Source organism: Pistacia vera, unplaced genomic scaffold, assembly GCF_008641045.1.
Source record: "Pistacia vera cultivar Batoury unplaced genomic scaffold, PisVer_v2 Contig338, whole genome shotgun sequence".
NCBI lineage: Eukaryota > Viridiplantae > Streptophyta > Magnoliopsida > Sapindales > Anacardiaceae > Pistacia > Pistacia vera.
Genome location: NW_022196155.1, coordinates 812,274 through 838,798, shown reverse-complemented (window position 1 = coordinate 838,798; position 26,525 = coordinate 812,274). Strand labels below are relative to the sequence as shown.

Here is a 26,525-nt window from a genome sequence, read left to right as displayed (position 1 = left end):
ATATTTTTAAAAGAGCAATGGATGCTTTTCGATTCAAAAGTAAAGTTTAGGGGCGGTCAAAACTCACCACGTATAGAAATAGAGTCAATGACTTTTTGCCACCCAACAAAAAGTTTAATGACACTTTCCCACCCTCAAGCTTTTAAAATACCCTTTTACTACCTAAGTATTATTTTTCTCTTTGGTTTAAGTGGGAAATACTATGGCTCTGCGTGGTACACTTTTTTACACTTTTTAGAAAAGTTTTTTTAAAAAAGTTAAAAAATTTTGAATTGGGCGGGTATTATGATGTAAGATTTGGAAATTAATATAAATACCGCATATGTTTGTTTATTTACTAAACACATCTATAATAAAACATTAAAAGTTAACAAAAATACCTCCAATCTACCCATTAAATATGGACAGTCGGCTACCACCGCCGGAAGGTGGCCGGAGTCGCCGTATTGACGCATGACTGACTAGATCTTGCTGGTCGTGCACCGATATGACCTTTTCCCGTGGATCTGGCCGTCAATGGCCAGATCTTTGGCCTTAGATCTAGCCGAAAAATGCTAGATCGGTGCACTACTGGCCAGATTCAGCCGATAGTACACCATTATACTAGATTCCAGCCATCTTCGGCAATGGTGGCCGGAATTTGGTAAATATGGGTTGCTGGGGTGTTTTTGCAAATTCTAAAAAAAATATTTAGGGTATTTAATTAAATTAACAAATTTAGGGGGTTTAAAAAAAATTGAATAATATTGTGAGTTTTTGCAATTTTACTGTTTAACTTTATTGGAAATACTAATAATAGTGTTCTTAAGAGTGAGCCAAACGAAGACTGTGATTTACGGAAAAAAAATGCCCTCTTTTTTTTTCTCTTCGTAACCTCTTCCATTGCTAGTAATTGACGTCGGTGTTGGGGAGTGCCGACAACCAGAAAATCAACAAACAAATCACAAATACTATAAATAACCATTCATTGATCATCTTTCAACCCAACAAACACAAAAATTGAACGAATCAAACCCAAGTAATTGATCAAAACTCAAAAAACCCTAGGGTGGAGAAGCTTCAATCGCTAGCAATTGGTGAGCAAACGGGATTGGGAATGTTGGGGCTTTTGGAGAAGAAGATCCAGGGAATTGATTGGTGGTGATAAGGATGATTTCTGAAAACAGAATCAACTGGAAAAGTACACGGTTGGTTCGCACGATTCTTGCCCTTTTTCGGTTGATTCTGGTGTTGGAAATCCCTTTTAAGACCATCAATCAACTTATCGGCCCCCCATCTCCAAAACCCCCAACCTTTCTGACGCCAATTGCAAGTTGGTTGTCACTCTCCACCACGAAGGGTTTCATTGTTTTTGCATCGATTTCGCCTGATTCTGGCGGCCAAAATCCAATCTTCCGCCACATTTTCAACCTTAGATCTTCCCTCTTCAAAACCCTTCAAACCTCAGTACTTGATTACTCGCTGCCCTCTGTCATTTGTTGTCTTCTAAAATTTTAAATTTTGATTTCAAATGTAAAATGTTTGTTGATCATTCTGTGGCTCTCACCTATAACAAACTTTTGACCATCTTACCCTTCCTCACAACCAAAATTACTAACCAAATTATTAAAGTGGTATTTTAAAAGTCTGATGGTGAGAAAGTGTCATTAAACTTTTGTGAGGGTGGGAAAGTGTCATTAATTTGTGAGGGTGGGAAAGTGTCATTAACTCTATAGAAATATTTAAGACCTTCCAACTCAACGTTTAAGGAAAAAGGAAATACCAAAAAATTCAAGGGTTTATAACAATAATTCTCCTGAGGTATAATTGAATTACAGAAATTTCTTTATAGTTATAGTAATAACAAAAATTTCCCTGTCATTAAGTTTTTTGTGTGAAAATAAATGACATAACGATTATATGATAAAATATTTAATTACAATTGTGTTATAAATCCTAACAATGAACTAATAGCTCACAAGCGAGTAACGACAAGAAAATTATTGTTATCTCTGAAATCTCATAGGAGAGTGCGTTTGGTTTATTATTTCATACCTTATTCTCAAAATAATTGTTTGTTTCATTATTTAGGAAATACTATTATATTATATTTAATTATTTTTAGACCCCTTAAGTTTATTAATTTAATTAAACACTCCTAGAAAAAAAAGTTTAAAAATTAATAAAAACACTCCCACCAACCCACCCATAGTTGCCAAATTCTAGCAACCACCATCGGTGGTAACTGGAATCTGTTACAACGACGTATAAATGACCGGAACTGGTCGGTAATTCACCGATTTGGCCGGAAAAAGTTAGATTTGGCCATCAGTGATGGTCAAATAAATGGTCGTCGTTGATAGCCGATCAGATCCGATCGGTCTGCGTCGTAACGTCAGATTCCAACCAGATTTCGATAGTGGTGGTCGGAATTTGGCACTGTGGGTGGGTGGGAGTGTTTTATTATTTTACAAAATTTTTATATATTAGGGTTTTTAGTTAAATTAGCAAATCTAGGGGTTTTTTTTGTTAATTTTTAAATTTTACCTCGTAATAATCACCCTATTCAACTATCCAATACTATCTCTAAAATCCTATCTAAAATAACAAATCAAACGGACCCTTTGTTATTTAATTAAACCTATGGGGATTGAGATAAAAACCCCGAAATCAAAAGACGACCATGTATGTTATCTGACCCATTGTTGAATTTGATCTTATTATATAAAGTAAGTATAGCTAAGAAACAACAAAAACAGTTTTATAAAATAACGACAAAATCACTTTAGGTTTCTTTCCATGCACATCCTTTTATCATATTTCAAAAGCAAAAATATTAACTTTGTATTAAAATAAAAATTCATTGAAGATAATTTGTTATCGATTGTTATTGGTGGCTAGGCAACATAGTTTTTTTTCGAGAAAGTCTAGAAATTTGAGTATCTATGACTAATATGGTTGCACATTATTTTCTGATTTTCAAAAAATAATAATAGGGTTTGACAAGATTTCAGTTTCAAATTCGACTCTAAGAATTGATAATGATAACTTGATTTTGACTTGCCATTAAGATTCATTTAACATTATATTTAGATATGATAATTAGTGTGAGGAGGAAAATGTATGTGCATAGAAGAGTTATTCATGTTACAACGAATCTTAAATGAGTTGATGAGTTGTAGTACCAAATTTAATTCTCCTACCAAACGGATGAAAAATCCATCTCAAAGAAAAGGCCAAAAAAGAGCCATTTAAAAATCAAGCGGTCCATGTTATTCCACGTGGCTCCAATAGTCTGAAAATCCAAAGGCGGATTTGAAACCCCAATTTAACTCAAGATCATAAACACGGGGGAAATCCGAGTAAACCTTCGCTGGATACTCTCCTTTAAAGCGCACGAAATAAATTACATAACAAAGACACCCTTTCAAAAGAAAAAAAATCTTATTTTTTTATATAAATATTTTTACAGTTTTCAAAAATTTATCTCTATCTACAAAATTATTATTATTATTTTTTTTAAAATTAGAATTATACACTCACTTTCTCTCTCTCTCTCTCTCTCTCTCTCTCTCTCTCTTTTTCAAACAAACCCTAACTCCCTGGCTCGAATCTGGCTCTTGCATATTCGATTCCTGGTTTGTTTTGTGAGTTTTAGGGTTTTAATGGTGTGAAATCAGGGCTAGAGTGTGAGAAATCGAAGATCTGTGACATAATTGTTAGGTATTTTAAAGAGAAAGTATGGCGTCCTCAAATGACGAGCTCGAGCAACAGCTCATAGAGGCTGGAAATAAGCTTCTGGATCCTCCTTCGTCGGTTGATGAACTCCTTCCTCTTCTTGATGTAAGCTCTATGTTTCATTTCGTGTGAAGTGTATTCATATTTTCTTTTAGCCTATTTTGTTTTGTGATCCGTATTGACTTATTGTGGTTCTGTTGCTTTTTTTAATTATAATAAATTGTGCTTTTATGTGCTGTCAGTTTTATTATTTCGTATCAGTTGAATGAGCTTAGGTTATGGTGATGAGTGCTTCAACTTGTGGTCATTGTTATGTATTCGTGGATATATTGCTTCGTTTATGTGTTTATACTGATTGAAATTGTAATAAGGGGAACTGTGTCAACATGCTAAACCGACTACTGAGTGTTCTTAGTTCTGTTATGTGTTTTCTGAAGATGATATTAAAAAATCTAGTTTCTGAATACTTGTTGCACAAGTTGGTTTTTAAATTTGAATTTGAAGCATTCTTCTGTTGTTGTGAACTTCTGGGAAGTTGTTTTATGTGTGACCGAGAGCGCACGCGCGTATTTTAAATATATGAATTTGCGCGCGGTTTTTTCTTTTTTTTTTGTATGTGGGCAATTGATTTTGATTATGCATTGAATTACAAGTTTTTTATATGTCAATATCAGATAAGGAAGGTTTATTGAAAATAAGTGTTATGTATGGTTGGGGGAATTTGAAATGGTTGAAGTAAATTATACTTTGTGTTTATATGATTAATTAAATGCAAATAGTGCCCGGTTATAAGTATATGGATAGGATAGTTGTTTAATAAATTTGTTACGATAATTAGAAAATCATATTTTGGGTTACATATCTAACTTCATAAACATTCATTAATCACATTGAAGCTGGAGATTTTTTTAAAATTCCTTTTTGCCGCTTTCTTCGGGTATATTGAATGAAGGGAATATAATAGAGTGGATCATTAGATTTTTAATATAAACCTTCCAGAAAAGGGGAAATGGTTATTATTTTTGCTCAACTACTATTGGCTTCACTATTCGATCTGTTTGCTTTTATTACGCTAGAGGCTTAAATGTCAATTCACAAATTCTTTCCCGAATTGTTGTTTTTTTCTTTCCAAAAAATGAATTGGGAAGAGGGGTTGTTTATTTTGATTTCATTTCCGTTGTGCGCTTTAATTTTGATGAGGGCCAAATAGTTGATTAAGTTTGTTAATTGCAATGATCAAGTTTTTCTGAAGCTCTTGTATTCTGATTTCTGAAGAAAAGGCCATAGTTTGATGATATACTTAGAGGTATGATCTAAGCAAGTTGGGTGGACATGGCTTTTCGGTTCATGATAGATGTCTATCCTGTGAAATTCAAAATATAAATTTACATCTTTAAGGCTTAGGCATTTAGCCCACAGCATAATCTTTAAGCATTATTTGTCTCTGTGAACAGTGGAAAGTTGAGCACTGATATTTCATACTGAAATCAGTTTAACAATGTCCTTTATTCTTTTCAAAAGAAAGCTTGCAAATCTAGATTGTCAACAAATATATGTGTACCACTCTGGATGTAGAAATGATTTGTTTTTGTGCTTTTCTGTTTAATGAACAATGTATGTTTGTGTCTTTCCCTTGGTTGCTGCGTGCCGATGGAATATATAGTTTAGATGGATATATTTTATTGGGAGCGGATTTATGATTTTTGTGGAGAATTAGCTTTAGGCATTTACAGGATGGGGATCATAAGCTGATATTCATGGTTGGTACAGCCAACCAGAGAAGCACATGAATTGTCTTAATTGGAAATGAGTGGTGACGGAGGAAATGAATTTTTAGTAGAGGATCTTTCACTTGTTAATTGTGTGGCAATATGTTTGGACTATGATGGTGGTCAATTAAATTTATAATTATGGGGATATGCGCCTATGAGTAGTCTTTCCAAGATATGGTTCTTTTATTTAACATCTACAATTGTTGCTGTCTACATTTGTTGCTTTGGAGCAATGGGTTTTTTTTTCTCTTTTACTCAAATAGTGCAGCAATTTCCCTGTTAGGAACCTGATTAACTTGTGAATTTGATATGTACCAACTCTTGAAATTAATTTTGCTAGCATTGTGTCTCTTCCCTTTTTGTTTTTTCTAATTGGAGGGCTAGCTGTAGTTATTGTTAATTTCTCCATGCCTCTTTAATATTTTAATCGTGAATTTGGCTTGTAGTTGTTGCTTGTTGATATTACATTATTCCTTGCATTGATTTTCCCCAATTGTGGATGTAGCAAGTTGAGAATTGTCTAGCAAGGGTGGAACAATCACCTGCGGATTCCATGCAAAAGGCACTTTCTGATTCACAAAAAGCTTTGCTTGATGATCAACTTTTCAAGCATTCAGACATTGATGTGAAAGTTTCTGTGGCTTCATGCATCAGTGAGATAACGAGAATAACTGCACCTGATGCTCCTTATAGTGATGATGAGATGAAGGTACTTTGACTACATCATTTGGATGTCTAGACAAGCTTTACATAATAACTGCTGTTTGTCTTTGTAATATTCTTCTACGTATGGTGTTGGCCTTTCATTGTTCCATATTTTGTATGTGTTATGTATGCAGGAAGTTTTTCAGCTGATTGTATCATCATTTGAAAACTTATCTGACAAATCTAGTCGATCATATGCTAAGAGAACATCAATTCTTGAAACTGTTGCCAAGGTTAGGTCGTGTGTTGTCATGTTGGATCTTGAATGTGATACACTAATTGTTGAGATGTTCCAGCATTTCCTCAAGACAATAAGGTATGGGCTAACTTGTCTGGCTGTTTTTCATCTTGTCCTTGTTATTGTTTCCTCATTGAATGATATATATCTTTCTGCAAATGGCTCAGTTGCTGATAGTATGTTACATGGTTTAACATATTCATGTAATATATAAATTTGGGAACAATGAAAAACACTGGTTCCATTATATAATTTAGTTTAAAAATCTCCAATCTCTTAAAAACTGAAGCTATAGTTTATGTCTTTGACAGTTGATATGATTTATAACCATTGATAATTTGGTTAATTAGCTATTGTAAGGTGGCTCATTGTCATAAACTCAGAATTTATTTTCTTAAGCTTAATTGGTCAATAATCTACTCCCTTGGTCTAATGGAGTTATATTTGTCTTTTTGGCAATGAGAAATCTGTTAAGAGTATATAGTTTGTTTTGAAGCTCCTGATTGTGCATTGCTTTGAGGTTATTTTGCTCATGAGTGTAGTGGAGGAAAAATAAGGCTTTTATTTCTACTCATTTTTTTTTTTTTTTTTTTTTATTTACATCTTCTGAATGCCAATAATAAAAATTTAGTGAAATTTTTCAAAAGCAAAATGATAACGTTGTTAACTAATGTGTCTGGGAACCCCAAGCAAGATGAACAGTGGTGCTTGCTCCTTGAGTAGTATTAGGTGAACAACCCATTAATAGTGCTTTAATTTAGATGACAGATCATTGGGTACTGGCTCAATCGGTATGTTTGGGTTAGGGCTGGAACTTGGAATAAGTTACTTTTTCAAATATTTCTAATGAAAAAAGGGAGCTGAATAATTGAGAGTTCTTTGTACCTTCACAATTTTCTCTGCTATTCTGCAAGTGATTGTCCTTAATGGATTGAGAACTAATTGTGTGAGCTTACTTGTACATTTGTGTATGTATGTATTTGTATTTTTGTGGTTCCTTATGATTCTTCTGCAGGGATCATCACCCTGAGAATGTCATTTCATCGATGGAGACAATAATGACTCTTGTTGTAGAAGAAAGTGAAGATATTTCTCTGGAGCTTCTAACCCCAATCTTAGAGTGTTTAAAAAAGGACAATGAGGTTAGTTATCATTCAAGTGACCATTTGCCTTTTGTTTTTGCTCTTCTATTTTTATGATTTGACTAAGAAATTTGATTATTTTTCAGGAAGTTCTGCCTTTTGCTCGGAAGTTGGGGGAGAGAGTGCTTGAAGCCTGTGCTGCAAATCTTAGACCATACCTACTAGAAGCAGTTAAATCTACCGGCATTTCTTTAGAAGATTACAGTACAGTCGTTGCTTCTATCTGCCATGAGGCTTCTGGTGCTGCTGAGCAGAATGATGTTTCTAATGAACATAAGGTAAACTTGACATAATTTGCAGGATACCATTCTTTTTTAACTTCTGCACTACGATTTTTTCATTTTTTTTAAGTATTTCTGTCTGTATTATTAGTTTCACATGAGTACTTGATTATAAAGGTTTTTAATTATTGCTTATTTTTAATGGGGTAGATGTTTCAATGGAATTTTCTTGCTTTAATACTTTGTTTGTCTTGGCTTTCTTCACTCTGTTCTGTTGAAGATTAAATATGTGTGTGTGTACAATTATGTGTTGCTAGTGCAGTTGAACAATCTTTTCCTGTGATTTGTTAATGCTTCTTCGTTACATTCATCTCGTAATAGACAACCTGTCCTTCTCCCCACTTTTCAGTTATACTTGAGACCATATCTAGCCAGCTTTGCCCTGCACCCTGAATGCAGTCACCATAACTGGGCTGCTGCTGTAACTTCTCTTAGCCCAAACCCAGTGTATCTTGTTAGCATAGCTATTAGCCATTGTTTTCTATTGAGTGCTTAGCGAGAACATTACCTCTATTCTGCTGCCTCAGTCTCTCGTCTTCTTCAAGTTTTCAACCATCACCTGTTCTACTAAACATAATGGTTTGTGCTTTAACCAATTCATTCTATAAGAACTCTTCAACAGAACTGCATTATTCATATCTTTGAACAGGGCTGTGTTAGCTGTATTTGATTTCTGTTGCATTTTTTCAGAGACCTTGTCTACTATCTAGCATTACTTGTTATTTGTACTTGCTGTTGTGAATGGTAAATTTATAATTGCATGAGTGAATTTAAATTTGGAAGCTTGTGTTAATCTGATGTGAGAAACTTAATTTATGTGTGCATGACATCTAACAGCTGGCTAAGTAGTCATTAGATGACATTGATTTAGTATTCAGGATGCATTTATCTGTTCTGTGTGGATTTATCTTCAATTGCTTTTGGTTACTTTATTGTGCTTAACTTTTCTGCAGGCTGACGAGAATGAGAGCAAGTCAGTCGGGGCATCACTGGATGAGCCGGCTCAGGTATTTTTGCTTTCAAATTAAGTCTGATTGTTCTATTTTGCCTATTAATCTATCTCTCAACATCCTCAGTTTATTAATCCAGTGTTTTCATCCCTTGTCTTGGTATCCCTTACCTGGAAATGGTAATTTATCTGTCCTTGCAACTATTATTAGGTGGACAAAGAGATTGCAACAGAGGCAGCTTCTACTGAACAAATTGATCCTGCAAATGACGGATCATCCAAGTCAGTCGTGAACAATGGTGTAACACTGGCTGGAGAAGATGACTCTTCAAAGAAGAAAGAGCATGGTCTTCATACTGAACAGTCCAAAAATGTTGATACATTGAGCAATGCAGAACCTGATATTTCAGGCAGTGATAAGGTGGTTAACGCAGAACATAAGCCTGAACAAACTACCAAAAGGAGAGGCAAGAAACCTAATTCTTTGGTGAAAGTGACAGAACCTTCCGACAGTTCTCAAATTGATGTTGAAAAGGAAGCTGAGACACTTCTGGATCATAATAGTGGCAGCAAGGATGTTCCGAGTTCACCTCGTGAGGAACCATTGGTTGAGGGGGCTGTGTCTTCAGCAACTGAAAAAGAGACCAGTATTAAGATTTCTTCTCCTAAGGCTACAAAAAGTGAATCTGCAGATGCTGTTTCCCCTTCTGCGAGTGGAAGCCTTCCTAATGAAGGTCGTGCCCAAAGGAGCAGCCGATCAAAGAGAAAAGAGAGTTTGGTTAAAGAGGCCACACCATCTGCTGATGATGTTTCTAGAAAGGCATCTGAAGGAACAAGTGATTCAGAAGCAAAACCACATAAGCAGTTGGGAAAAAAGGTGCTTACTGGGTCTGGTAATGAGGATAAAATTCCAACTGGAGAAGGTTCAAAGAAAGAAAGCAGCACCTCTAATGATTCAGAAGCAAAGCTGCTGAAATCAGCTAAAAAAGTTGATGTCAGCAGTAACAATGGAGATGGATCCGCGTTAAAGCAGCCAGATGATAAGAAAAGGAAGGAAAAAGCTATTTCTGGAAAAGATGTAACAAAATCATCAACAAAGGAGGATAAAGTACTCTCACTTTGGCTTCTTGATTGCGACCTTGTTGTTTGTTAATATTATTATTCATAAACTTTGCATACCAAATTTGGTTTACTGATTAGGAGAGATGTTGTTCTTAATATTTTTTAGGAATTGGTTTCTTCACCAAAGTCAGCTGCAAAACCAATTAAGGATGAGCGTCGTTCTGAGGACAGTCCTAAGACGAATTCCAAGAGGAAGCGGACTCCTGGGAAAGAAAAGGTATGTATTCTTAGATCAAGATTGTAATGTGTTTTTTCTTTTCTGGTTGGCTTGTTTTTGGGGGTATCATTATTTTGGTGGGGTGATTTTGAAAAAAATTGTTTTGTGCTAGTCATTCTTTTTATCATATGGTACCTTTGTAGGTTGTAGCAAGTGGTTAAAGTCCTCTTTAATTTGGGGTTTCTGTGTCTTCTTATCAAAACTAGCTATGGTTGCTCATATTGGACTTGATAAAGTTGGTAGATGACAGACCAGAAAATTTATGTTGATACAACTTGACTCCACAATCTTTCATTCTTTTTATTTGGGATTCAATGCTCGATATCCTTCTTTCCAATCAGACAATTGATTGTCCATCTTGACAATGACTTCTGCTTGCTTCACATAATCATTCCTCAGGAAAGGAAATATACTCTAATTCTGGTTAGCTTGCAGACCATCTCACCTATGTACTTTTGCAGTTGATTCTTATGAAGTGATTGTTGTGGCAGGCAACTGATACTGAGGAACTTGGTGAGAATCTGGTTGGTTCAAAGGTCAAAGTCTATTGGCCGCATGATCGAATGTTAGTATTGACTTTGTTTCATCTTTTTTCCTGTTGAATAATCACTGCCATACCATATTGTATACATAAGAATTTATATTTTAATATCATATTAAGCTAATGTTGTGCATCTGTTCATTCTATCTACCTTATTGGGTAAAGGTGGCATGTCCTCTGCCACTTGTGCTCAAAATGTTTATTCTGTCTTGCAGCCTTTCTTTGAGTTTGCTTTTCGTAAGATCTTTATTCATATTATTTGGTTTTAGTAAAACGCCTGCCTGTTTTGGCTTTTTACTAACTCCAGATTAATTTATGTTTTTCAAATTTTTTTGTGAAGTTTGGACTTTGATCAATGAATTCCTTCATTACTTGTTGGCTACGGAATTTTTAATATGTTCATTTTGTTTTTTACAGGTTTTATAAAGGTGTTATTAAATCATTTGATTCTGCTAAAAAGAAGCACAGGGTGATTCTTCTATTTCAGATTCTAGGCCTCATGTGTCCCTGTCTTTTTCGTAATTATGTCATGAAAAAGTACTAAATAATATAGTCATTCTTATGTAGGTTCACTATGATGATGGCGATATAGAGACCTTGAATCTTAAAAGGGAGAAGTGGGAGTTCATTGGTGATGATTCTGTCTCTGATGAGGTGGGTGGTTTCAGGATCTATGTATTATCATCTATAGTTTTGATACATCGTTATGGATAAAAACTGATAAATTTATTAACAGGAACAAGCAGCTGATAGCCCAAGTCCTGATGCTTCCTCTGAAATGTAAGTAGTTCATTCCTCTTATGTAGGATTCTTTACTGTGAAATGCTGATTTATGTTGCTCTATGTAGACCAAAAAAATAAATCTTTTGTTGGATTTATATATTACGGTCTAGTAACATGAATGCTGCTAAATGTTTGCTTTAACTTATAGAGATGCTGTATGGTGACATTTTATCTGTGTTGTTGTCTATTTCCAAAGTGTGGTCTTTAGAATGCCTACTTTCTAATATGAAGTGAGAAAATGATTTTCTGAAGTGTTTTTGAACTTCATTTCTTAAATTTCAAAATATCGCTCCAAATTTTCCGTTCTTGCTGTAATATGTTTTATTTCATGAGTTGTCCAACAGTGTAAGTGTTTGGTTGTGTATTTTGTTACCTTATCTAATCTTTTGGACTCTTTGGTTACTGCTGTTATCAAATGAAACTGTAGAGTATTTGTATGTTAAGAGAGTTTTTGCCTGGAGAGATGGCTTTTAGATCGTTTCATTTGGTTGTCCTTGATATGATTATATTACTCTTCAGCTTCTATATATTTGCTCAAGTTTTTGGATCTAGTAGTTATTTAACATGGTAACACTGCCAAGTTTACCAAATATATAGTGATTGAATCCCCTAATGCACTTTGAATTATATTATCAAGTTTTTAGGTCAAATAGTTATTTTCACCTTTCTTGTAGTTCTTTTCACATTACCTTGGCTTGAATGAATTGTTTTTAGGCCGCTGAAGAAGAAAGTGAAAACAAGTTCTGATCAGTCTACTAAGCACGGAAAGATAGAAGCTTCACCAAAGAGGTCAGTGAATTTATTCTTCCCCACTGGTGCTTCTACTTTTACTTCCAAGTTCTGAAAGTTCATTAATATATTTCTAGGGGTGGAGGGGCTTCTTCTAGCAAATCCAAAGGTGCATCCTCGAAATCTGGTCGTAAATCCAAGGAGGAAAGTAAAGTTGATGGCAAATCCAAAGATGGTTCTAAGAGTATTACTAAATTAGAGACTGACAATGTTAGCAAAATTAAGGATCATGCATCAAAAAGTGGCAGTAAATCAGTTGATGTTTCTTCGAAGTCGGCAAGCAAATCCAAGAATGAACCAACTGAAACAGCCAAGTCTAGCAAATCGAAGGAGGGTGGATTGGGCACACCCAAAACTTCCAAATCCAAGCAAGACACTCCGAGGACTGGCAAGTCCAAACAAGAAACTCCTAAGATATCTTCCAATTCAAAGGCCAAATCCCCTAAAACTGTTGGAAAATCTAATGCTAATGGCAAATCAAAATCTAGTTCATCAAAGGTGAAAGAGAGTGAGGATGTAAAGGATTCACCTGATTCTGGAAAAGTGTCAGAAAGTATGAAGGGTAAGTCATCAAGTCCATCCAAGACACAAGGAAGTGAGGCGAAGACTGGGAAAAAGCGACGAAGAGGATCTAAAAGCTGATCATTTACTTGAAAATGAGTTGAAGCTGGCTGTTTTACTCCTCTTCATATCATTTGGAAGCCTTGGATCTATTCATTGCAGCTTTCTTCCATGTCAAAGTGTTGCACTCACAGTAAGCCATTGCATTTGGTTTTTGTTACAATCTTGTGAGATGATACCCTCTGGTCATGGCTAGCCTTGTGACATCCACAGTTTAGTTTATAGTGGTTGTAGGTTAAGTTAGTTTTTTATGTTTCTATTCTTGTCTCTAAATCGGTACTTTAAAAGTTGCCTAAGCCACAGTAGTACTAGTATACATTGGATTAGCTTTGTTAAAGAAATTGCTTTTATAGATAGTGTAATAGATTCAGATACTTGCTCTTGGCAAGGCATATCATCTAACTGCATCGATGCATCAAAGTGCCGGCCCATATGTGGTTTATGCTTTATTGTTTGGGCTAAGCCGACTGGGATAGTAGGTACCCAGTTGTAATATTTGCGTTAAAATTAAATTTATTTGATTTGAAAATGTTCTTTAATCATCTGAAAACATATTAATGTTCCAAGCATATACTAAAATATACGTTATTGTACATTATAATAATGAGTTATATATATAATAATAATAATAATAATAATAATATCGCACTTGGAATATTTCTTCGCTATTTTCGTTAAAATATGGAGCACAGGGTGGGCTGCCATCTGAGAATTCGTATTTCATTTTAGAAAATACTAGTCTTACTCACTTTGTTAAAATGATATATGGTATTCATATTATGTTTATGGTATTCATATTATGTTTTATATTTACAAAAGTGAGTAGGGTAACATTACTCTTTCATTTTATGGTGAGCGTTGCGTTAATCAAATTAGCTGAAGCCTGAAGGAAACTGGATCAAAGCAAACTGTATTTATCAATTCTTGCTAGTACTAATTGTGATTTAACAACGGCAGTCTGGATATTCTCAGACTTTGGGCTGTTACGATTTTACGCCCATAAAGCATGCTTTGACCAAAAAAGTTGCTCTAAGTATCCAGAGCCCAGTAATTTTACATCCATGCATTAGCATGGTTGATTAATTTGATGGCTAAATATTGTCATCTCAGTTAATTAATCAAATCCCAGATCACATAAAAGAGAAAAAAGGATACGATCCACCTAATACAAAGTTCTCTGAGGGAGCAGAATCTATCAACCCTGTTGTCCATTTCAACCAAACCGACTTCAAATCCCTTTATCACATGCATGGATTTGATTTGACTACTTGCAGCAGTATTTAAGAGTAAAATGAAGTCAAATTTTGGAGTGATTCCACGCAAAGAATCTTATCTTAGGCCACCCAGAAAAGAAAGAAAAGAGCACTTACGATCATGGTAATTATACCACTATTTTGCATCAGCCTGCGCATTATCAATCTAATAATAGAACTGACTTTGCTTGCTACCATAAATATTACGTTGGTGCATGCGTGCTAGCTATCAGATTACAAGGTCCAAATAGCTAATATTATTGTTGATTCTTTTGATATTATATTATATGATATGATGATGATCTCTTAAACTTTAATGGTGATGACTAAGGCCGCAATCCCCACATGAAAAGATCTATTCATCTACTTGCTTTGTTTTTGCCCCCCACTTGGGTTGTCTTTTGTTTGATGATGGATGGGGATGGATGGATGCTAGTTGAAACTCAAAATCCAATTTCTTTCCTTCCTTCTTTATTATTTGTATAGTCAAATGTTACTGCTAAAGTGCAAACGTCATATGGGTATCTTTAAAGGAGAAGAGTTGAAAATTGAAATAAGCTTAAAGATATGGTTGATGAAAGATCATCAACCTTCCTTTTGTTTTGTCCACAACCTAAAATCCATTGGTGCTGAGGCAATCTTAGCTAAACACAATCCTTGTTTAATATTAATTTGCCACTGTTCTTTTTTAACGTGCGTTTGAATTGTATGAATGAATTTGGAAAAGAGAAAACGACTTTTTCCCACCCAGTTTAATAACATTTTCTCACTCACAAATTTTTTAAATACCATTTTATTACTCAAATTTATATTCTATTTCTAATTCCAACATCGTCACGACCACACTCCATTATCATTCTTTTTCCTTTATCACCATTCACCAAAACCCTTCAAACACTACTTCTATCGACCCCATCAAACACCAACAATAATCGAGCGATTAGGGTTTGAACAGTTGCCCCTCCTAGATCCTAAGCCAAATTCAAATTAATCCAAACCACTAAAATTCAACCTTCCATCACCAAAAGATTAATTGGTCTTTTTTCTTCAAAAACTCTAACAGTTTAGACCGAGTTTGTTATTTATTTATCATTGAAATATAAATTTGAATAATAAAATAATATTTTAAAAGTCAATAGTGAAAAAATGTCCTCAAACTGTTATTTTAGCGTGGAAAAGTGTCATTCAACCATTATTTAGGTGGGAAAAAGTCGTTTCCTCGTTTGGGAAAGGAGCAAACAGTTTAGCAACTACTAGTACTTGCTAGCTACTACAATTAACAAGTCAAAAAGATAATAGATCTGATTTGACTTTAATTCAATGATTTTGGGACTTTGCCGTTTGCGAAAGGTAAGCAGTCACATTAGTCCACATCATAAATTCAGACCAGCTGACCAGGTAGACCTATCTATACAGTATTAAAGAAGAAGAAAGAAGCCCTTCAGTGCCCAGATTCATGTACTAGCATTCCCAGGCAAGAGAGAAGAAAATTAACTTTTAATTAATCTAATTGTATTAACCTAATATTCCAAACACATGGACATGGTTAATTGTATCACCCCGATTAAGCTCAAACATTAGCATCCCAAGACCTAGCAGAAAGGATTCAATTAACTTAATGTACGTTTTGATAAACTGAGATTTAATTACAAGAGAAGGGCAGCTTTAGATTAATAAAGTTTAAACATACCCCACCCTTGAAATGTGAATTGAATCCAAACTGACTTGTCACATGGGGTTGTATTCCTCAACTTGACCAAATTGATAGACAAAAAAAGTCCTAATAACGTGGAATGTGAGGCTAGGAGTGAAGCAATCACAAATCTTGTCTTCAAGACATACAACAAGAGATGAAAAACAAAAATTTCCTACAATTTTACAGCAATCTCTATTCAAAACAAAACAAAATTTGAACACGGATAATACTTTATTTATTGGATGGTCAGGCTCAGGCCTGCCTGCAGCCTCGAGAAATCAAGTAAAGATGGATGATTCTAGTCAGGATAATATATTTATTAGAGTACAACAAGCGTGATGAAAATAAGCAAAAGAAAATTGAAGTATTTTCTTTGTTATGAGAGTAGGATAATAGCAAGCTATGAATGGGGTCGTCTTGGAAATATGAGTGGTCCTTGCTGCTAGTTGCATATATGAAGATGATGAGCAGATCGGGCGGGCGGGCGGCCCCTTCGGCTTCATGAAACCTAAAGCTGTCAAAATATTTTAAATGAGAAAAGGAAAAGTTAGATGAGAGTGGGAGTGGGAGTGGGGCATATTTGAGTCTTTAAGAGCGTGGTCTCTGCTTCCCATAAATCCTGTTAAACTTTTCCAGTCTGTTTATGTATTTATTATATACTAATTCCATTCTTATTTTATCCATTTTTACTCTCTGATTATTGGAAGCATGCTCCTATCCATCCTTGCACAAGTGCTAATGATTTTCTGAATTTATTTTCTTCTTTTACATATTTTTTTGTCTTTTCAGAGGAGGGATCTTGTACTATATATCTCCTTCTTGTGTCATTTATATAATAAATTACATAATATTTTTTCTCTTTCAATGTGATTTGTTCTTGGCTTGCATATATATATTCATATATATCGATCTTGATTCCCAATATCCTAATGTTTATCTTGGATGTTCAATTTATTTATTTGTTTTATCAGTTTGATTAGATGATATCTTTAATCTTAACCATTTATTATCTTAATGACTATATCCTATAGAACAATATACAGTATATAACAAAATCAAATTCTATAAAGTATATTATATATATTTTATTTCTTAAACGAATAGATCCCAATATTTTAAATGAATGGTAGTATGATATCTTTGGTGGGACTGGGAATATGTAAATGAATTTGACCATCAGAATTTGTAATTTATATTTCCCATGATTAGGGCCATGTGAAATCAATACGATCTTAGGTACCCTTCTTTAATTTGTATCCCAAAATAGAAATGTTTTTGAAAGTCAACCAATGTATAATCTCTTTCACGAAACTGTTAATTATGAATTTATGATATTTAATACAGACTCTCTCCTTATATTATATATGTATGTAAAGATTAAGTGTTTAAGTCTTGTTTCTAAACGCTAATGTTCAAGAATAGTAAGAGGTTTTAGCACTGTACAGGGTTTGAATGTTTTCTTTTACAGGAATGGTTGGACTTGGATCTAAACAAATTGTACATCGAATTTTGACACAATTGAACTTTTGATATAAGGTTTGTCCAGTGAGGAGATCCCGATTCTTGGAGTTAGAAAGAACCGCTAACATTTATATTTTAATTAGCAATTGCCACCCATTTCTTGGAACAACCATAACTAATGTTCCACATAATGCAACATCCTTTTTTTTTTTTTTCTTTCCCTATTTTCTTCTTTCTTCTCTTGCATAAATACATATACAGCAGTCTCTCTTCTGGATAGTATAATTTGTTCATTTATTTATTTTTAAATCTAGAATTAATATATATGTATACCTTACTTAACTCTTACAGAAAATACGATTGCTACTCTTTGCTTTGTTAACGAGAATTGAAATCTAAATTTTAAATTTACATTTTAGAAGAATATCTTTTGTTATGCCTAAAAAATCACGCTGATGTTAGCTCAATAAGTGCCTAAAAGACAAACTGTACTAGCTGTCAAGTCAATACCGTCTCAAAGATATTTTATACCAACCCTATCTCATTTTAAGATAAGGACGAATGAGAGCTCTTTATATGTTAAGGCAGCTTGCAAAAGCACTTATTACATTGACCTCAAATATGTATAAATGGGCACCTCTCTTCGTAAAAGAGGGAGGCTGGGCAGATGAGAGCTAGGTAAACATTTGAGCTTCATTATTTCTCTCTGTAAACAAAGTATTTCTCCATCTTTGTACGCCTTACAGGCAATATCATGAAAATAGTCAGAGAATAATAAAATAACAGTGGATGTACGATTTGATTTAAGCTTCTGAACTACTATAAAAACCTTTCTTGTCAATCCTTTATTTATGTTTCTGCAAACATATATAATCTTAGCACCATATTCAAATCTCATGAATCCATCACGTGTAATTTTTAAGACTCTCTTAGCACTTTGCATGTGCGAGTCGTTGGTGTCAAAATCAAGTATCAATATCTTTACCTTGAAAGAACTAAACAGCGAATGGAATCAAACTAAAACTAATCATACACAAAAAAGAGAATAATGTGTATTTGCTATGATTTATTCTAGTCAATATTATGATATAAACCTCAACCAGTATTTTAATGTAAAGATCTTGATGCGATTTATTCTAGTTTATCTAAATTCAGGCTACGTCCAGCATAGTCAATATTATTTCTATATTTCTTTACCTCTCTCGTTGCAATTAATGTATTTGTTATGATTTTCTATATCACTCATATAAGAGAATAATGTGTTTATATGCTATGTTTTAGGAGAGAAACCTAAAATCTAAAACTAATAGGATTCGTATTCCTAAGTCAAACCTAATCCTATTTCTTAGAAAATCCTACAAGAACTATTCATGATATTAACCTCATGTGCGTCACTACTTATAAATGAACCTCTTATTGTTGAAGTGGTTGGCAATTCCAACATAACTTACTCTAGATTACTATTAAACCCTCCATTTTCTAATATTTCCACAGCTGATCTCTTCTTCTTCTCCCTAATAACTATATTTCAAACCTGAATAATTTTAGACAAAATTAAATTTAATCCATATATAATTACTGAAAAAATTATTTTGCACGTGGGGTCATAATCAGTAAGAGTGTTCTTTCTTAGAATGTGCATAGCTCGGTGGAAATAGTACAACTCTTGCCTGCGTAGGCTTCATTTTATCCATAAGCCAAAACATGCACTGCCGGTTTGGTACTATTTAACTTCAACTTATGCACTTGATAGCTACAGCTTAGATTTACAAAATAAAACACAGTACAATCAATTAAAAACACAGAGCCGTTTCTTATCTTATGTCTTAACCCCAAACGAAAGGTGAATCTCTTTTACTGACCAATCACTGTTCGACACGTTTGTCTCATTAATTAGCTGTTTAATCTGACCACCGAACCCTAGTTAATACCTCCTCGAGCCGCACAGAAGCAGATATCGCCACGTCAGTAATTGAGGGGATTATTTGACATATTTGCCCCCTTGTTTTAGATGAAGAAATGAAGGCCCGCCCTCTTATGGGTTGAGTTTGATATACAGATGGGTTGTCTCCTCAAATGGCGCTGTCCCATAACTCAAATTCCAAGAAGACCACAAACAAACAGACGGACCACCCCAACCAGTATTTTAATTGGAATCGGACGGCAGATAGTGAGATTTAAAGTAAGTCTAATCAACGGTTGCAAATCAATCAGAGGTCATCAGTCCATGAAAGAGACGCGTACCCTAGAGAAATCTCAGCCAAAGAATAATCTCTATGTACCGTGAAACATAAAAACTTTTTTTCTTTATAAATATTAGTATAATTTGGCCACTCTATCTCTTTATCTCTACCCTTTCTCGAAAATGCTTCGTGTTGATGTTCCCAAAAAGAACCCCACGCCCTAATACACGCGCTCAAACTCTATAAGATACACTGAAGCGGTGTAGCCAACTCATCTCTCATCATAAACATGATAAGAAGCCAAAGTAATTAAGCTAGAGTCTTTGTAGTGAAGTGATTCCATTAATGTTATCTCTTTAAGAGATTGTAATGGGTTTGGTTTCTTTCTATTTGTGGCTTTTATTTGGTAGTTACGGTCTTTCGTCCTTATGTATGCGGTCGCCGTCGACACTGTTCGATTTGTTCAGAAAAAGTAAGGACACTTTGTACGATGTCACCGACACCTGTACCTCCTGCATGAGAGAGAGAGAAAGAAAAAAACCCAAGACTCAGCATGGCCAATTATAGAGAATAAGATAAAGGAAGGAACAAACTATTTTCGGTTTTTTCCTTCTTTTTTTTTTATAAATTCTCTTGTTTTTGTTGTTCTTGGCCTGCAAAAAACCCTAAAATCAAAATCGTCCCTTAAGTCATTACTGAAAAGAGTTAGATTTTATGTTCATGGAGCCTTTTGGTATCTTTCCTTAATTGGGTCACACTGTGTGCTCAGATCTGACTCATTTTTGTGCGTATAAATTCCCTTTTTTCTTTATATGTGTGTTCAGGGTAGATGTCTATGTGTGTGGTTGGTGGTTTCTACTTATGGAAAGCATTATCTTCACTTTTATCTTTACTCATTTCTCTCTTTTATTTTCATTCTTGGAACATAGAAATTGACAGAAGAGAGTGAGCACACAGAGGCACTTGTATAAGCTATACTTTTGCTTTTGCGTGCTCACTTCTCTTTCTGTCAGCTTCCAGTGCCGGAATCTGATCTATTTTCGTTCAGTTCTTGGCCTGTTTTTGTTCCAAATCAACCACTCTTTTCTTCGCCTCTCTCATTCTCTATATCAACTGTGTTGAGTTGAAGAAAGAAGACAAAACACCACCTTATACGATAACGGAGGAGAAAAATGGTGAACGCTTGATCATGACAACTCTAGTGTGTCTATTTCTTTTCGTCTTTACTCATTTGAATTTGATTATTACTATAATCTTATATTTAATGACGCTAAACAGCTTGAAAGCGTGACTTTTGATGATATTTTTGTGTGAAGGTACGCCTAATTAGTGATTACTGTGCGGATTTTGCGGCAAAACTCTGCTTAGCATGGGACCATTCACGTTATCTAGCTAGTATGGTCCTTACATTACTTCTCTTCATGCTATTATCATCCTCTTAAGCGTTTCCCTTTTCTTTTTTTTTTTAATTTCCTGCGCATGCGATGATGCACACTCCGATTCGAGTCTGTTCTCACCTGAATCTAACAAGAATCTACTCGCTAGTAATCTCAATCAAATTGGCTATTTTAATAATGGAACCCTAATATTCTACTGCTTTTGCCTATTGGTGTTGATGATTTGACCAAAAATATAATTATTTGGTATTGCAAAGTAACGTTTAATGTCAGTAGATGAGTTTTCATTGTGATTTGATGTCACTTATCGAGTGTAGAAGGGGAAAGAGAGGTTAATTTTGCATCTATTATTCTTCTTGTTCTTATGTTTTGTAGCAGAGTCGTGGAGTGCTCTAAAGAACCATAAATCCATTTACCATGGGAAATTTTTTACTTTAATTGATGAGTTATCAATCAGGTTTAGGGATTTCCTCGAAATAGCCAGCTAGTTGGTAATACAAATAGTGAATTTCAAGATCTTGAGGATTATCAGATTTTGCAGCGGCACAATTTGTTTTATTCGGGTTCGCATGTAAGTTATTTAGCGAAATAACAATTATGATATAACAAGAGTTATCTTGAACACTTAACATAAAATTGACTGGTTTAAAGTTAAGTATCGTAATTAATTAAACAGTTTATACATCTGCATCATAATTTCCTCTGAGTTTACAGTACCTGTGCTACCTGAAATCATTCCCTTGTTATTTATGTACATAATGTGAGAAAAATGTTTAATTTAATTGTATCCAGTAACATTTTATCTTTTATTATGTAATTATGTGCAGGTTCTTTGTTAAGAATATGATAAAACAGCTATAATATCTGTCATACATATTTATTTTATGTGGGGAAATGATTCTCTTGTCTTCCATTTCTCATGTTGATTTGTGCCTTTGATTGCTCCTGAGATGAAAAAGGGAAATCATCTATACATAATACTGATGACTCAAATTAATTATATGTAGTGGTTCTTCTCAAGTTGCCTGATTTAGTTTTCAATCATATGTTAAGTTTACTGAACTTGAGATTGCCAGTGAGCATTTTCTACTATTCTGAATTTATGATGTTAACATTTTGCTCTATGTATTTGTTCCGTTAATATATGCCTTTCACATGCAGTTTTATTAATTTTAAATTTGTAAATATGCTTTCCCTTAACGTTTTGGGGTTTTAATTAGTTTCTTATAGGACACATTATTAGCTTATGTATAAAAGTTTCATCAAAGATTTGGTCATATTAAAAGGTTTTATGTTCTTGTATATTTTAGTAAATTGACTTGGTTTGAAGCTTCCAGGATAGAAACACATCAACTAACCTTTTATCTTCATTGAATAATTCATCCTTATCTTCAAGCATTGCATTAATCGAGGATGTCAACCACTTAGATTGTTTTATTTATAATACATTGTTGACAATGTGTGCATTTGTATCTATGTATTATTTGGGGGTGACATATATGTATTGAGATCATCTCAAATAAATAAATAAATAAATCATATATTAGTTGTTTTCAAAAGGATTTAGAGCTTGTAGTGGTATGAAAACCTTGAAAGTAATTAGTGGTTGGATATAATTTGAAGTAGAGTTAAAGTAATTGGATGATGACGATTAATGGAGAATTAACATGTAAGTCGATTGTTCTTTTCAAGGCAATGCCTGACTCTACTAATTATTTTTACATTTATATTCGGCTTTCTAAGTGTTTGATCACCAATATCTTCCTTGTTTGGTAAACAAATCCATGAAATGTTGTATAAAAATATAGTATGAGCTAGAATTACATACTTGGAAACATGTATTTGATCAATGGAAAGTGTGAAAATACGGGTTTTTAACATTACAAAAATAATTTTTTTAGCCCATTACTGGTAGATTATATTAAAAATCCTTGTTTTTTTTTCTTGTTAATGGAGTGTAGAGAAGGAAAAGATACCGTGATGCAGTTTTTGTTCATTGTGATGGTTGTGATTTATGTGAAGTGTATATTTCCCTTTAGTTTTAGAATTATTACTTCTGAAATTCACTAGTTACTACTAATGGTTCAGGTTTGTGTTCTAGAAAAATGATATGAAAGGCTTAATCCATTTTTTAGATTGATTATTTTTAGGTAAACTTGGTAATTGGAATAAAGAATAAATGAATTACAATTACAAGCTACAACCAGCCCTTGGACATGCCCAAGAGCCACTGAAAACAAAAAGGAGCAGCAAGGAATGGAAACCATCCCTGGAGCCCAGCATCTAAGCAGTAAGCAATCAAAAGGAGAAGAGAAAAAACCTTAAGACTGCTGCAAAAACTACAACACACAACCCCTATATACGGGCAGCATAAGCCAACTTATATACACATGCTAAACAATATTCCACTGCCCAAAACATCCTACACAACAAAAAAGACCTGCACAACCCAGCAAGTACCCAGATATCCTGCTGCATCATCATACTGAAGGTGTTGTTGAAATTCTTAAGATTCTGAGTTAATTAGAACAAGTGGCTGAGCGTCAAAGTGAAATTAAGCAACTTAGAATATACACATATTTGATGTGTGTGTATATATGTATTTATTCAAATAACTATTAAATTAGAAATTAGGAGAGTGACTAATAAGCTGGTTTTTTGCGGGCTTTCATACAACTATCCATCAGTGACAGCAAGTTCACATCAGTGACTTCATTTATTAGTTTCTTATAGTCCAGTTATTTTTCTTTTGAAGATTTTATTTTTTACCATCTGCATGCATCTTTTCGTTTTGTAATTAAGTTTTTGGTTTAAGTTTAGGTATTCATAAGTTAAAGTGGATCATTGAATGTTTAAGTACACATATGATGGTTCCTCAATGTTTAATCTGGTATTAAACTGTACTTTCAGGTTTGACAAATATGGCAATTGATAAATGAATCTAGGAATATTACCTCTGTCCAGGAGGCTTATGGCATGGCTTTATTTCCACTGGTAATATGTAAAATCAACACTTTATTGTTCATTAGTTGTTGTTGATAGATTCCGAGGCGACTGTGATTGATCTGTAAGTCTGTCATTGATATCAAAATAGAATATCAATGTGATTTATTGCTATGATCAAAAGTGCTTTCTTTTATGTTTTACTTCTAATATTCCTTTTATGCCATAATAGATTATATCATGAGATCCCTTGAGCAATTTTTTAAAGTTTTTGCACCCAGCTAATTGTTGTTTGCGTCATTAGGTAGCTGTAGCTCTCAATTTTTAGCTGGCTGAAAGAACTTTCTATAATTCAAATCCGTCAGTGCTTTCTTTATACATTTTATGAATTTGAATCATTCCTTGTCTGATGAGGTAAGATGCAGGTAACATTTTCTTACGCTTTGAGCCCCTATGTTTAGCATTGGAGTACGTTCTTCACCAACGACAGAAATGTTGGATTCCGACTGAAGATTAGTATGACGTATGTTGCTAGAGTTTGTAACTTGTGATCATAAAGACTGACTGTTTTAGAGCTTGTGAGATATAAATACTGGTGATCAATAAAGACCATTGAGTGAGAACACAGTTATAAATACTGAATTTGGTTTTCTTAATTAAAACGTTTAACATGATACTCAAAAGTATAAAAATGAAATTTTACTTGTTTTAGTGCATGGTAATTAAGGATATATTTATCTAAAGAATGTGTTGATATAATAAAAAGTTTTGTCTGAATGTAACATTGAATATATTTGGATTAAGGGGAAGTAGGGAAAATGGTCTTTAGGAGTTCTCTTTATCTGTGTGAAGTTGGATAATCAAAGAGTCAAGTGGATTTATTGGCGATTGATAGGATTTACCTGCGGTCTTTTTCTGATTCAAATACTACAATGTTCTACTTGAGATATGAATAATTCTACCCTCTTATATATGAGTTTGTTTTGTTTAAGTCACATCTTTGGTTAACCTTAAATTTTCAGAAGCCTGATTCTCACTTTGGCAGCGGAATTGATATTTTATTTTAGCAGCTTCAGCTAGTGGGTACACCATTTGGATTTCTCAAATGAAAACCAAGAAACCTTGTGGGGAGAGCTCACCACTTTTAAGGTATTAGAAGGGTCTGAAGGCAAGAATTTTATTGATGATATTATGATTTGTGTTTACTCTTTTGAGTAATTAATAGATACAGCAACCTTCCATGTAAGAGTATACTTTTGTTTGATAAAATGAACTTGTTGCTTAAGTGAATCGTGTTCAAATAATACAAGAACATAACAGATCCAATATCTGTGATCCAGCTTAGATGGGATCATTGATACCCAAAGGTTGAATTCAAAAATAGTATGATAGAGTCATAGACCCTTTGAGTTTATGCCTCTCTCCCTATTATGTTTCTTAATTTATCTGCTATGTACCTTTGTGCCACTTCTTTTGTGGAATTTTGCCAATTGCAATGCAGTGAGGATATGGCAAGAAAACTATTTCATGACCTTACCAGATTATATGCTCAACGCAACTGACCACCATAGTATTTTAAGGCTTAATCAACTTCCTTTTTTTCTGTGACCAAGGAACTGGAACCCAGATTTGTATTTATAGCATTTGAGTGCAGATTTGTTGTACTATTGTGGAGATTTTATCTTATTTGGTGCATGAATAATGTGTCTCATATTTATCTTCAGGATGTAGATGAAAGCAGCAGGTGCAAAGGAATGTGGTGCTTTATTCTGAAAAAGATCTCAAAGCTTAATGACCTAGATTTTGCATTTACACATCTATTTACATGCAGTGGGGCTCCTCTGATCAATGTCTGTTGGGCATGCAAATGTTTCAGATGGTCAAAAATAGTTGCTTTACGGCATTGAATTCTGACAGCTCTAATTCCTATTTACTTTAGGTACTGAGGATCTGTTGATAAGGATGACAGCTTTTCTTATTGTCGTTTTGGTTGTAGGTGAAAGCTTCTCTAAGTTCTCATTTACACATTTATTCTGTGCATAGAGAGAGGTATCTCATTGAATGAAATTGGAAGAATACTGCAATCAAGTACTATATTATTCATAAGGAATCTCGAGTAGCATTTCAAATTTCTCATCTAAAAATTATGTGTCAAAGCTAGACTACACATCCACAATAAAGTTTCAAAATTTCTCTTCTTAAGTGTCATCCTATGTAATCATTTACATGTAGTAAGTACCGCATAGGGTAACACATTACTTACAGAAAATAAATTTGAGATATTATTCGAATTGTGGGTCTTAAATCCTTATCCCAGAAGCTGAGATAAAATGTTTTTTTTTTTTTTTTTTCTCTGACTCCATGTGTTTAACCTTTTAGCTTTCTCTAAAAAAATTTCTGTGTAAGAACTATAAAAAATGTGAGATGTATTGTTGTCACTTTTGTTGACTGTTATGGTTTTGCCTAAGCACGGGAGTTTGCACTCTCCAGAATTGTCAAAATTATAACTGGAAGACTTTTGATGGTTAATTGTGACCTTTACAGTAGAGGTTTTCCAATGATATTCTTCCTAGTAATTTGATTACTTGATGCCTTTGAGGTTTCCTGAATTAGCACTACTTAGATGCTTCCTTACAAAGGTTTGCTGGTAAACATTTGCTAAATCAAAAATGTCGTCGTGGTTTTTCAATGATATTCTGTTGTAAAAATCGAATA

General features: G+C 34.0%; 1 protein-coding gene and 1 long non-coding RNA gene across 2 annotated transcripts; both read left to right on the top strand.

The window, feature by feature from the left end:
* The first annotated feature begins 3,547 nt into the window (after positions 1-3,547).
* On the top strand, positions 3,548-13,326 carry LOC116138009 (nucleolar protein dao-5). The gene is made up of 14 exons (XM_031423705.1): positions 3,548-3,822; positions 5,995-6,198; positions 6,329-6,510; positions 7,448-7,574; positions 7,661-7,852; positions 8,809-8,862; positions 9,016-9,912; positions 10,033-10,143; positions 10,635-10,708; positions 11,102-11,153; positions 11,252-11,338; positions 11,421-11,464; positions 12,182-12,256; positions 12,334-13,326. The coding sequence occupies exons 1-14, from the start codon at positions 3,721-3,723 to the stop codon at positions 12,896-12,898; spliced, it is 2,766 nt and encodes a 921-aa protein (XP_031279565.1). The 5' UTR covers positions 3,548-3,720; the 3' UTR covers positions 12,899-13,326.
* A 6,498-nt stretch (positions 13,327-19,824) lies between these two features.
* LOC116138098 lies at positions 19,825-25,944 on the top strand. The gene is made up of 4 exons (XR_004129262.1): positions 19,825-20,645; positions 20,787-20,865; positions 24,236-24,959; positions 25,535-25,944. It is a non-coding gene; the product is annotated as an uncharacterized LOC116138098 (long non-coding RNA).
* The last annotated feature ends 581 nt before the right edge of the window (positions 25,945-26,525 follow it).

What these genes read in the sequence shown, in the direction of transcription:
- LOC116138009 (XM_031423705.1), top strand. Translation starts at nt 3,721, where the DNA reads ATGGCGTCCTCAAATGACGAGCTCGAGCAACAGCTCATAGAGGCTGGA. An exon ending in CACTGGATGAGCCGGCTCAG is followed by an intron (nt 8,863 to 9,015) that starts GTATTTTTGCTT and finishes AACTATTATTAG; the next exon opens with GTGGACAAAGAGATTGCAAC. An exon ending in GGACTCCTGGGAAAGAAAAG is followed by an intron (nt 10,144 to 10,634) that starts GTATGTATTCTT and finishes TTGTTGTGGCAG; the next exon opens with GCAACTGATACTGAGGAACT.